Source organism: Tachyglossus aculeatus, chromosome 23 (genome assembly GCF_015852505.1).
Source record: "Tachyglossus aculeatus isolate mTacAcu1 chromosome 23, mTacAcu1.pri, whole genome shotgun sequence".
In the NCBI taxonomy this organism is placed as follows: domain Eukaryota; kingdom Metazoa; phylum Chordata; class Mammalia; order Monotremata; family Tachyglossidae; genus Tachyglossus; species Tachyglossus aculeatus.
The window spans coordinates 38,413,195-38,426,604 of NC_052088.1; the positions used below are offsets into that span (position 1 = coordinate 38,413,195).

Sequence of the window (13,410 nt, forward strand, 5' to 3'; positions counted from 1 at the left end):
CAGTCACACCACATCGCTATCCCACACTGTCATAAACACTTTACTACGAAGCGGAGTGGCCTTTCGGATAGAGCACGGGCCCGGGAAGCAGAGGACCTGGTTTCTAATCTCGGCTTCCGCCACTGGCCACTGGTGTGACCTTAACTTCAGGCAAGTCACTTGGCTTCTCTGGGCCTCAGTTACCTCACCTGTAAAATGGGGATTAAGACTGGAGCCCCACGTGGAACATGGACTGGGGCCCACCTGATTAGCTTGTGTCTACCCTAGCATTTAGTACAGTGCCTGGCGCATAATAATAATAATAATAATGGCATTTGTTAAGCGCTTACTATGTGCAAAGCCCTGTTCTAAGCACTGGGGGGGATACAAGGTGACCAGGTTGTCCCACGTGGGGCTCACAATCTTAATCCCCATTTTACAGATGAGGTCACTGAGGCTCAGAGAAGTTAAGTGACTTGCCCAAGGTCACACAGCAGACATGTGGCAGAGCCCGGATTCGAACCCATGACCTCTGACTCCCAAGCCCGGGCTCTTTCCACTGAGCCACGCTGCTTCTCTTTGCGTCCTGCAAATACTATTAAAGAAAGGGCGGGGTGTCTGAACTCTGCTCTCTCATTCAGAGCGCTTCATCCATCCATCAGTGGTACTCATTCATTCATTCATTCAATCGTATTTACAGAGCGCTTACTGTGTGCAAAGCACTGTACTAAGCGCTTGGGAGAGTGCAACACAATAAACAGATACATTCCCTACCCAAAATGAGGGTCAGACAGTCTAGGGGGAAAGACAGACATTAATATAAATAAACGACAGATATGTACACAGGTGCGAATAGTGCTTTGCACATAGTGAACACTTAATAAATGCCATTATTATTATTATTATTATTATTATTAAGTGCTGGGAGGGGGGATGAAAAAGGGAGCAAGTCAGGGTGATGCAGAAGGGATGGGGAGAAGAGGAAAGGAGGGCTCAGTCAGGGAAGGTCTCTGGGAGGAGACAGGCCTTCAATAAGGCTTTGAAGTGGGGGAGAGTAACTGTACATCAGATGAGCCCTTTACTGAGTGCTTACTGTGTGCAGAGCACTGTAATAATCATAATAATAGTATTTGTTAAGCGCTTACTATGTGCAAAGCACTGTTCTAAGCACTGGGGGGGATACAAGGTGATCAGGCTGTCCCACGTGGGGCTCACAGTCTTAATCCCCATTTTTTACAGATGAGGTAACTGAGGCAATCAATCAATCAATCAATCGTATTTATTGAGCGCTTACTATGTGCAAAGCACTGTTCTAAGCGCTGGAGAGGTTACAAGGTGATCAGGTTGTCCCACGGGGGGCTCACAGTCTTCATCCCCATTTTACAGAGGCCCAGAGAAGTGAAGTGACTTACCCAAGGTCACACGGCTGACAAGTGGCAGAGCCGGGGTTTGAACCCATGACCTCGGACTCCAAAGCCCGGGCTCTTTTCCACTGAGCCACGCTGCTTCTCTAAAAGTTAAAAGTTGGCGGGTGGCGTGGACCAGGAAAAGCGGTGAGTGAGATAGCGAGAGAGGGCGGGGGAGAGGATTACTAATCAATCAATCAATCAATCGTATTTATTGAGCGCTTACTGTGTGCAGAGCACTGTACTAAGCGCTTGGGAAGTCCAAGTTGGCAACATCTAGAGACAGTCCCTACCCAACAGTGGGCTCACAGTCTAAAAGGGGGAGACAGAGAACAAAACCAAATATACTAACAAAATAAAATAAATAGAATATGGCAGATTCAGAGGGGGGAATTGGGAAGGGCAGGGGTAAATCCACCAAATCTGCTAAAGCCTCAGGGCCCAGAGCTTCAGGCAGGAATGTCGGTCTCCCAGGAACGAAGAAGGGCCAGGATTGGTGAGCGAGGCAAGGCCATTTCAAAGCAGGTTCACCATATGGGGTTCGATCCAGATTGAGCTTCCCAATTGTGTCCAAACTCCAACAGGCTTATTCAATTTCCTGAATTACGGAGCAATGGGCTCTTATTAGTTTCATTTCCTCCGCAATGAGATTTTGAGCCGGCCAGCCTGAAGCCCTTCTGGGGATGGGGAGGGGGCTGCGGGAGGTCGGGTTTTTTCCCCTTCTCCAAAGAGCTGGCTTGAGGAAGGGGCTCGGGGTGAGAACGTGGAGCTCAAGGGCATTTTGCCAGGAGGTGACTCGGTTGCGTACTCAGCCACAGAGTCGCCAGAGGGAGAATTTTCACTCACAAAAGAGGCGTGAGGATGAGGAGGGGAGGAGGAGAAGGAAGACACTTGGAAAGAATAAGAGAATGAAGAGGAAGAGGAAAAAAGGAAGAAGGCGGGGAGGAGGAGAATAAAGAGGAAGAAAGGAGGGAGAGAGAGGAGGTGGAGGAGTAAGGAAAGGAGGAGGAAGAGGTGGAGGAGAAAGGAAAGGAGGAGGAAAAGGAGGAGCAGAAAGAGGAAAAGAGGAGGGAAAGGAGGAGGGAGAGGAGGAGAAAGAGGAAAGGAGAAGGGAGAGGAGGAGGAGAAAGAGGAAAAGAGGAGGGAAAGGAGGAGGGGGAGGAGGAGAAAGAAGAAAGCAGAAGAGAGAGGAGGAGGAGGAGAAAGAGGAAAAGAGGAGGGAAAGAAGAGAGAGCAGGGAGTGGAGGGAGAGGAAGATGGGAAGGGGAAGGAGGAGGGAGAGGAGGGAGAAGGAGGAGAGGAGAGGGCAGAAAGGGAGGAGGGGGATCAATCAATCAATCAATCGTATTTATTGAGCGCTTACTTTGTGCAGAGCACTATACTAAGCGCTTGGGAAGTCCAAGTTGGCAACATCTAGAGACAGTCCCTACCCAACAGTGGGCTCACAGTCTAAAAGGGGGAGACAGAGAACAAAACCAAACATACTAACAAAATAAAATAAATAGATATGTACAAGCAAAATAAATAGAGTAATAAATATGTACAAACATATATACATATATACAGGTGCTGTGAGGAAGGGAAGGAGGTAAGATGGGGGGATGGAGAGGGGGATGACGGGGAGGAAGGAAGGAGGGAGGAAAGGGGGGGAGGAGGTGGAGGGAGAGAAGGAAGTGGGAGAGAAGGAAGAGGGAGAGGAAGGAGGGGGGAGAAGGGAGGAGAGAGGATGATTGTTGCTTGAATCATAAGGTGCCGCAGCAAACCTGAACCCAAAGGAGGAAAGCAATCATTTCAAACCACTGGGAATATATCCGCCCACTCTGCTGTAATATCCATTCCCAAGCGCTTAGTATGGTGTTCTGCACAGAGTAAGCACTCACTAAATACCATGCAGCTGCAGGGCAGTCCGTCGACCGCCCGACCCTGGGCTGCTCTGGCCGCCGGCCAGTGGGGCGGCTTGGGGGCCGTGGGGGGGGGTGGTTGTTGCCAACTTGTACTTCCCAAGCGCTTAGTACAGTGCTCTGCACACAGTAAGCGCTCAATAAATACGATTGATTGATTGATTGATTGATTAGGTGTCAGAGGACCTGGGTTCTAATCCCATCTCTGCCAATTGCTTGCTGTGTGACCTTCGGCTGGTTGCTTCAGTTCTCTGGGCCTCGGTTACCACATCTGCAAAATGGGGATTGAGAAGGTGAGCCCCACTTGGGACAACCTGATTACCTTGTATCTACCCCAGCACTTAGAACAGTGCTTGGTACATAGTAAGTGCTTAACAGATACCATCATTATTATTATTATTCCCTTTTCCATGCCAGTGGGGCGGCTTGGGGGCCGTGGGGGTGGTGGCTGTTGCCAACTTGTACTTCCCAAGCGCTTAGTACCGTGCTCTGCACACAGTAAGCGCTCAATAAATACGATTGATTGATTGATTGATTGATTGAGGGCCTTCGGGCCCCGCTCGGGAGAAAAGGTGGGAGGAGGAGAGGGGAATGGAGCCCAGGGACCAAGCAGCTCCATCATCGCACTCAAGGCTGGACCGCAGTTCAAACTCCCAAACTGTTTGGGACGAAAACCATTCCCTGCTCTACACTTGAAGGTGCATCCTTTATTCAGCCCTCCCCCAAGCCTCACAGCATTTACGTACATACCTCAAGTTCATTTATTTATATTAACTACATTAATCCAGTTTATTTATTTAAACTTCTAGATAAACATAGCTATTGTGGCTCCAATCGAAAGCTTCGGCAGAGAAGCAGCGTGGCTCAGTGGACAGAGCCCGGGCTCGGGAGTCGGAGGTCGTGGGTTCTAATCCCGGCTCTGCTGCTTGTCAGCTGTGTGACCTTGGGCAAGTCACTTCACTTCTCTGGGCCTCAGTGACCTCATCTGTCAAATGGGGATGAAGACTGTCAGCCCCACGTGGGACAACCTGATGACTTTGTAGTCAGTCATTCATTCATTCATTCAATTGTATTTATTAATAATAATAACGGCATTTATTAAGCGCTTACTATGTGCAAAGCACTGTTCTAAGCGCTGGGGGGGATACAAGGTGATCAAGGTTGTCCCACGGGGGGCTCACAGTCTTAATCCCCATTTTACAGATGAGGGAACTGAGGCCCAGAGAAGTGAAATGACTTGCCCAAAGTCACACAGCTGACAAGTGGCAGAGCCGGGTTGAGCGCTTACCCTGTGCAGAGCACTTTACTAAGCGCTTGGGAAGTACAAGTTGGCAACATATAGAGACGGTCCCTACCCAACAGTGGGCTCACAGTCTACCCCAGTGCTTACAACAGTGATTGGCACATAGTAAGCGCTTAAATACCAACATTTTCGTTAGCAGCAAACTTGAACCGAAGGAGGAATCATTTAGAACCACAGGACGCGTGTTTGCCAACTCTGTTGTAACGTCTTTTCCCAATAACAATAATAATAATAATAATGTTGGCATTTGTTAAGCGCTTACTATGTGCAAAGCACTGTTCTAAGCGCTGGGGGGATACAAAGTGATCAGGTTGTCCCACGTGGGGCTCGCAGTCTTAATCCCCATTTTACAGATGAGGGAACTGAGGCTCAGAGAAGTTAAGTGACTTGCCCAAGGTCACAGAGCAGACAGGTGGCGGAGCCGGGATCCGAACCCATGACCTCTGACTCCAAAGCCCGGGCTCTTTCCACTGAACCACGCTGCTTCTCAAGCGCTTAATACAGTGGGCAGGGACCGCCTACCGACTCCCAGGAGCTTAGTGCGGTCCTCTGCACACATTAAGCGCTCAATAAATACGACGGATGGCTCGACTGCTCTGGGGCCCGGCCAGCTCGGAATGAAGAACAGGGGAAAGAACAGGAGGAGGGAGGATGATTGTTGCTTGAATCAAAATATTCAATGAAGAACAACAGTCCACCTGGCTGGCAACCGGTGAGCTTGCCAGGGGGTCGGGAGAGGAAGCTCGGCTCATCCCCAGCTGGCAAGAGGATAGGGAAAGAGGGCCAGTGGGAGAGGGGCCCATCGGGGTCTGTTCAGTCTGCCCTTCCATCCCTCCACTGGATCGGGAACCCCCAAAGGGCAGGATCCGGAGGCGTCCATGCCCGGCACCGTGCCCACCCGGGTGCCGACAAATTCACTCTCCGCCGCCGGAACGCTTGAAGGTCAGTGGTCAAGCTGCAACTCGGCTTCTCGGGCGGCCTGAGGAAATCTTTTAGGGAGCCTCGGTTGAGCCGGAGCTGCCGATCCCACCAGAAAGGGCCCTTTGTTCGGCCGCCGTGGGGAGACTTGCCCCGAATCCCCCGCGGACCGAGTTCGGAGAAGATCCGTCTCCCCTCCGTGCCCTCCGCTCAGCTGGGGCCGCCCGGGTGGGGTTCATTCATTCCCAGACTGAGCCCCTTCCTTCCTCTCCCCCTCTCCATCCCCCCCATCTTACCTCCCTCCCTTCCCCACAGCACCTGTATATATGTATGTACATATTTATTACTCTATTTATTTATCTTACTTGTACATATCTATTCTATTTATTTTATTTTGTTAGTATGTTTGGTTTTGTTCTCTGTCTCCCCCTTTTAGACTGTGAGCCCGCTGTTGGGTAGGGACTGTCTCTAGATGTTGCCAATTTGTACTTCCCAAGTGCTTAGTACAGTGCGCTGCACATAGTAAGCGCTCAATAAATACGATTGATGATGATGATGATGATTCAATCGTATTTATTGAGCGCTTACTGTGTGCAGAGCACTGCACTAAGCAAGTTGGCAACGTCTAGAGACGGTCCCTACCCAACAGCGGGCTCACAGTCTAGAAGGGGGAGACGGACGACAAAACCAAACATATTAACAAAATAAAATCAATAGAATAAATATGTACAAATAAAATAAATAGAGTAATAAATACGAAGCCCCCGCCTCGGTCAGAAGGCAGACTGGGACGACCCTAGGGAAAGCCCCGGGGCAGGGATGCAAAGACCGACAGCTCAACAGCTCGATGTACAGTGCTCTGCACACAGTAAGCGCTCAATAAATACGATTGATTGATTGATTGATTGACTGATTGATTGAATGAATGAATGAATGATGTCAGCACACTTCACAGGGCCCTGTGGGCCACGAGGCCTAGGAAGAAGAGCGGCATGGGATTCCTGCCTCACCACGGTGTTGGAGGGAGCAGCACTGCCTAATAGCTAGAGCCCAGGCCTAAGAGTCAGGAGGATCTGGGTTTTAATCCTGCCTCCGCCAACTGTCAGCTGGGTGACCTGGGGCAAGTCACTTCACTTCTCTGGGCCTGTTACCTCATCTGGAAAATGGGGATTAAGCCAGCGAGCCCCGCGTGGGACGGGGACTGTGTCCAACATGATTAGCTTGTATCAACCAGAGTGGCTAGGACAGTGCCTAGCAAATAGTAAGCACTTAACAAAAAGCCATTAAAAAGAAAACAACGGGAGAGGAGAGGTTTCCTTGTAGAGAGAGGGAAATTAGCTGGATGCCCCAGGGCTGTGCAGCGTTGTGGGAAGATGCTCTCGCTCCTCCCCCAATAATACTGATAACAGTAATGACGGTATATGTTATGCGCTTACTATGTGCCAGGCACTGTACTGAGCACTGGGGTGGATACGAGCAAATCGGGTCCCCGTCCCATGCGGGGCTCACTGTCTCAATCCCCAATTTTCCAGATGAGGGAACTGAGGCACAGGGGAGTGACGTGACTTGCCCAAGGTCACCCAGCAGACAGGTGGCAGGGCCAGGGTTAGAATCCATGACGTTCTGACTCCCAAGTCCGTGGTCTATCCAATACACGACGCTGCTTCTCATAATCCCACCCTCCTGCAAAACCAGAGGGCCGAGGGGCACGTGGCAAAACCAGCCCCTGTGATCATCATCATCAATCGTATTTATTGAGCGCTTACTGTGTGCAGAGCACTGTACTAAGCGCTTGGGAAGTACGCCCAAGGGGGTCCAAAATGGAGCTTTAAAATGTTGATCATGCGACGTAACAGAACGTTAATGAGTGGGAATGGACTGCAGAAGTATTAATCACTTCACCCGGCAATCCGCCGCCTTGGACGTGCGATGATCTTGGGAGACGGGGGCCTCTGAAGAAGCGAAAAGCGCTCCCCGGCCCCCCTGTGATTGCGACGGGGGTGGCCATTGTGCTCCCACTCAGAAACGGGGAGAAGAGATGATGTGGGGGGGAGAGCGGGCGCCCCAGAGGAAACTCCCTACCTCGGGATTCGTCAATCCTTCTCGTTGGAAGCTGCTACAGAAGATGTCCATGGAAAACACTTCGCTCCAGAGGTATCCGTAATACTGGCCATCGTAGCCGCCTGCCAGATGTCCAAAGGTCGCCGGCATATTTGTTCCTGGGGAGCAAGGCGTGCTTAAAGTCGCGGCTTGGGTTGGGATCTGGGCCCCCACAATGGCTGAGTTCGCCTGACTACCCCCGTACCCCTTCCCAGACTGAGCCCCCTCCTTCCTCTCCCCCTCGTCCCCCTCTCCATCCCCCCGTCTTACCTCCTTCCCTTCCTTCCTTCCTTCATTCATTCATTCAATCGTATTTATTGAGCCCTTACTGTGTGCAGAGCACTGGACTAAGCGCTTGGGAAGTACAAGGTGGCAACATCTAGAGCTGGCCCCTACCCAACAACGGGCTCACAGTCTAGAAGGGGGAGACGGCCGACAAAACAAAACATGTGGACGGGTGTCAAGTCATCAGAATGAACAGAAATAAAGCTAGGTGCACATCGCTAACAAAATAAATAGAATGGAAAATATGTACAAGTCAAATAAATAGAGTAATAAATCTGTACAAACATTCATTCATTCATTCAACTGTATTTATTAAGCGCTTCCTGTGTGCAGAGCACAGCACCTGTATACGTGTATATCTGTTTGTACATATTTATTACTCTATTTATTTTACTTTGAACATATCTATTCTGTTTTATTTCGTTAATATGTTTGGTTTTGTTCTCTGTCTCCCCCTTCTAGACCGTGAGCCCACTGTTGGGTAGGGACCGTCTCTACGTGTTGCCAACTTGGACTTCCCAAGCGCTTGGTCCAGTGCTCTGCACACGGTAAGCGCTCAATAAATACGATTGATTGACTGATTGATTGATTAATCCCTCCCTTTCTGTCCCATCTAGGGCTCGGGCTGCAGGCCGGTGGCACTGTCAAAGCGACGAATGGCTCCAAGTGCCCACCCATCAGGCGCCCGGGAAATTCTGAGGTCCGCCCACCTCTGCGCGCTCTCAGGGGCCAAACCGGCCATCCCCCAGCCCCCAGGCTTGGCCCTCACCTTGCCCCCTCCTTCTATAACCCAGCCCACAGGACTTCACTCGTCTAATAATAATAATAATAATAATGGCATTTATTAAGCGCTTACTATGTGCAAAGCACTGTTCTAAGCACTGGGGAGGTTACAAGGTGATCAGGTTGTCCCATGGGGGGCTCACAGTTTTCATCCCCATTTTACAGATGAGGTAACTGAGGCACAGAGAAGTTAACTGGCTTGCCCAACGTCACACAGTTGACAATGTGCAGAGCCGGGATTTGAACCCATGACCTCTGACTCCAAAGCCCGGGCTCTTTCCACTGAGCCACGCTGCTTCTCTATAACCCGGTCCCTCCATCTCCTCATAATAATAATAATAATAATGATGGCATTTATTAAGCGCTTACTATGTGCAAAGCACTGTTCTAAGCGCTGGGGAGGATACAAGGTGATCAGGTTGTCCCATGTGGGGCTCACAGTCTTAATCTCCATTTTACAGATGAGGGAACTGAGGCCCAGAGAAGTGAAGTGACTTGCCCAAAGTCACACAGCTGACAAGTGGCAGAGCCGGGATTTGAACCCTTGACCTCTGACTCCAAAGCCCGCGCTCTTTCCACTGAGCCACGCTGCTTCAACCATCATCAACCATCATCAATCGTATTTATTGAGCGCTTACTGTGTGCAGCACACTGTACTAAGCGCTTGGGAAGTACAAATTGGCAACATCTAGAGACAGTCCCTACCCAACAGTGGGCTCACAGTCTAAAAGGGGGAGACAAAACCAAACACACTAACAAAATAAAATAAATAGAATAGATATGTACAAGTAAAATAAATAGTAAGCGCTCAATAAATACAATTGATGATGATGATGATAAATAAATAGAGTAATAAATATGTACAAACATATTTCCTCTTTCCTGCCACTGACCCGTCGCCCACGTCTTCTGGCCTGGAACGCTTTCCCTCCTCAGATCCGACAGACAATGACTCCTTCCCGCTTTGAAGGCTTAATTGAAGGCCCACCTCCTCATTCATTCATTTAATTGTATTTACTGAGCGCTTACTGTGTGCAGAGCACTGTACTAAGCGCTTGGGAAGTACAAATTGGCAACATCTAGAGACGGTCCCTACCCAACAGTGGGCTCACAGTCTGAAAGGGGGAGACAAAACCAAACATACTAACAAAATAAAATAAATAGAATAGATATGTACAAGTAAAATAAATAAATAAATAAATAGGGTAATAAATATGTACGAACATATTTCCTCTTTCCTGCCGCTGACCCGTCGCCCACGTCTTCTGGCCTGGAATGCTTTCCCTCCTCAGATCCGACAGACAATGACTCCTTCCCGCTTTGAAGGCTTAATTGAAAGCCCACCTCCTCATTCATTCATTCAATCGTATTTATTGAGCGCCTACTGTGCGCAGAGCACTGTACTAAGCGCTTGGGAAGTACAAGTTGGCAACATATAGAGACGAGGCCTTCCCTGACTAAGCCCTCCTTTCCTCTTCTCCCACTCCCTTCTGCGTCGACCTGACTTACGCCCTTTATTCAACCCCCCTGCCCGGACTAACAGCGTTTATACGCACATATCGGTAACTGATTTATTTCTATTAATGTCTGTCTCCCCCTCTAGACTGCAAGCCCATCGTGGGGAGGAAATGTGTCTGTTTATTGTTAGGGTGTACTCTCCCAAGTGCTTAGTATTATTCATTCAATCGTATTTATTGAGCGCTTACTGTGTGCAGAGCACTGTACTAAGCGCTTGGGAAGTACAAATTGGCAACATCTAGAGACAGTCCCTACCCAACAGTGGGCTCACAGTCTAAAAGGGGGAGACAAAACCAAACATACTAACAAAATAAAATAGAATAGATATGTACAAGTAAAATAAATAGTAAGCGCTCAATAAATACGATTGATGATGATGATGATAAATAAATAGAGTAATAAATACGTACAAACATATTTCCATGTGTCTGTTTATTGTTAGGGTGTACTCTCCCAAGTGCTTAGTATTATTCATTCAATCGTATTTATTGAGCGCTTACTGTGTGCAGAGCACTGTACTAAGCGCTTGGGAAGTCCAAGTTAGCAACATCTAGAGACGGTCCCTACCCAACAGCGGGCTCAGTCTAGAAGGGGGAGACAGACAACAAAACAAAACATAGTAACAAAATAAATAGAATATGTACAAGTAAAATAAATAAATAGTACAGTACAGTGCTTTGCACATCCAGAGCTTAGAAGATAACATATTAACAAAATACAATAAATAGAATAAATATGTACAGGTAAAATAAATAAATAGTACAGTACAGTGCTTTGCACATCCAGAGCTTAGAAGAAAACATATTAACAAAATACAATAAATAGAATAAATATGTACAGGTAAAATAAATAAATAGTACAGTACAGTGCTTTGCACATCCAGAGCTTAGAAGAAAACATATTAACAAAATAAAATAAATAGAATAAATATGTACAGGTAAAATAAACAAATAGTACAGTACAGGGCTTTGCACATCCAGAGCTTAGAACATCATCATCATCATCATCATCAATCGTATTTATTGAGTGCTTACTATGTGCAGAGCACTGTACTAAGCGCTTGGGAAGTACAAATTGGCAACATATAGAGACAGTCCCTACCCAACAGTGGGCTCACTGTCTAAAAGGGGGAGACAGAGAACAAAACCAAACATACTAACAAAATAAAATAAATAGAATAGATATGTACAAATAAAATAAATAGTGTAATAAATACGTACAAACATATATACATATATACAGGTGCTGTGGGGAAGGGAAGGAGGTAAGATGGGGGGTTGGAGAGGGGGACGAGGGGGAGATTGAATGAATGAATGAATGAATGGAAGAGCTGTCCTCTCCTGGCTCTGCCCATCTGTAGTAAAGCCAAATAATAATAACGATGGTATTTGTTAAGCGCTTACTATGTGCGAAGCACTCAACAACTGCCGTTGCCTCCTCCCTCGGCCCCGCCAAGGGCCACTATCCGAACCATCCAGGCCCCGAATGTCGAAATGAGAACTTAAGAAAGTCATTTGACAGGCACACACGCTCTTCCTTTCCCTCCTCCTCCCCAGCCATGAGACCCCTCGGAGGACACGGGGACAAAAACCGGCACGTACCTGGAGTTGCCGAAATCCCGAGGATCTCCAGGCAGAGCTCGGCGTACTCGCTCGCGGAGTCCAGCGATGTGTTCGTATGAAGAGACTGATCCACTTTGCTCAGAACAATCTGCCGCAGGGTCAGCAGCCCTAACGGGGAGCGAGCGTCCACGCGTGGGCTCCAGAGCCATTGGAAAACCACTCGGGGAGCCAACCCCGCTCCCGCTTCCCACAAACCGGAATGCCCACGGGCCACCGCTCCCAACTCCTCAGTCCATATTTAAAGGGAAAGACAAGAAAACCTAACAACAGTATCTACGACTACCGGCTTGAATTTGGAGAGTGCTTTCATTTTGCCCCGGGCTTTCATCATCATCATCAATCGCATTTATTGAGCGCTTACTATGTGCAGAGCACTGTACTAAGCATGTCCCATCCCATGTCCCATGTCCCATCCATGACCTCACTCTGTCCTCCTAACAAGCTTGGAAGCTGGAAAGGCAGGCAACGTGAGCCCCGTTTTTTTCCCGATTGCAGTGCGGCAATCGGATCCCGAGCCCAGGCCCGGGAATCAGGAGGTCGTGGGTTCTAATCCCGGCTCTGCCACTTGTCCGCTGCAGCGTTGATCCCTCTCCCATCGATCGCTGCAGGGCTCTAGCTCCGGGAGGGCAGGAGTCATCATCATCATCATCATCAATCGTATTTACTGAGCGCTTACTATGTGCAGAGCACTGGACTAAGCGCTTGGGAAGTACAAATTGGCAACATCTAGAGACAGTCCCTACCCAACAGTGGGCTCACAGTCTAAAAGGGGGAGACAGAGAACAAAACCAAACATACTAACAAAATAAAATAAATAGAATAGATATGTACAAATAAAATAGAGTAATAAATATGTACAAACATATACATATATATACAGGTCTTCCCCTGGCATTCGTGGGAACCCCCGCCCGACCTCAAACGGCGTTGGGAATCGCACCCCGGGATGTTCCGGAGCGCTTCCTTTGCTAGGATTCCGGGGCCTACCTGTGTTGACCAGCCTGGATGCCACGAGGTTGTCCAGGAGGTTGTCTGGGATGGGGCTGCCGTCCTTGTAATGCCTGGAGAGCTGGCGGAGGGACTCGGGGTCCCACACCCAATTCTCCAGCATCTGGGAAGGCACCTCCACGAAGTCCGTCTCCACGTTCGTGCCGCTGAAGCGAGCAAAATCGGTCTGGAAGGCGAACGGGTGGGTGGTCGATAATAATAATCAATCAATCAATAGTACTTAATGAGTGCCGACTATGTGACAGGCACTATACTAAGCGCTCCTTCCCTTCCCCACAGCACCTGTACATATGTTTGTACGGATTTATTACTCTATTTACTTATTTGACTTGTACATTTTTATTCTACTTATTTTATTTTGTTAATATGTTTTGTTTGGTTCTCTGTCTCCCCCTTCTAGACTGTGAGCCCGCTGTTGGGTAGGGACCGTCTCTATATGTTGCCAACTTGGACTTCCCAAGCGCTTAATACAGTGCTCTGTACACAGTAAGCGCTCAATAAATACGATTGAATGAATGAATGAATGAATTCTAGGGAGCCGAGCTTTGCAGACTGCTTCCTATTTATTTTATTTTGTTAATATGTTT

The 13,410-nt window shown here is 48.5% G+C and overlaps 1 protein-coding gene across 1 annotated transcript in view; it reads right to left on the reverse strand.

The window, feature by feature from the left end:
* Positions 1–13,410, reverse strand: part of NLN (neurolysin) — a 77,048-nt gene that overhangs the window by 889 nt on the left and 62,749 nt on the right. The window contains exons 10-12 of the mRNA XM_038765923.1: positions 12,803–12,989; positions 11,795–11,923; positions 7,590–7,726 (exon numbers count right to left, since the gene is read on the reverse strand). Coding sequence (XP_038621851.1) covers positions 7,590–7,726; positions 11,795–11,923; positions 12,803–12,989 — 453 coding nt within the window. The remainder of the gene's footprint in view (positions 1–7,589; positions 7,727–11,794; positions 11,924–12,802; positions 12,990–13,410) is intronic.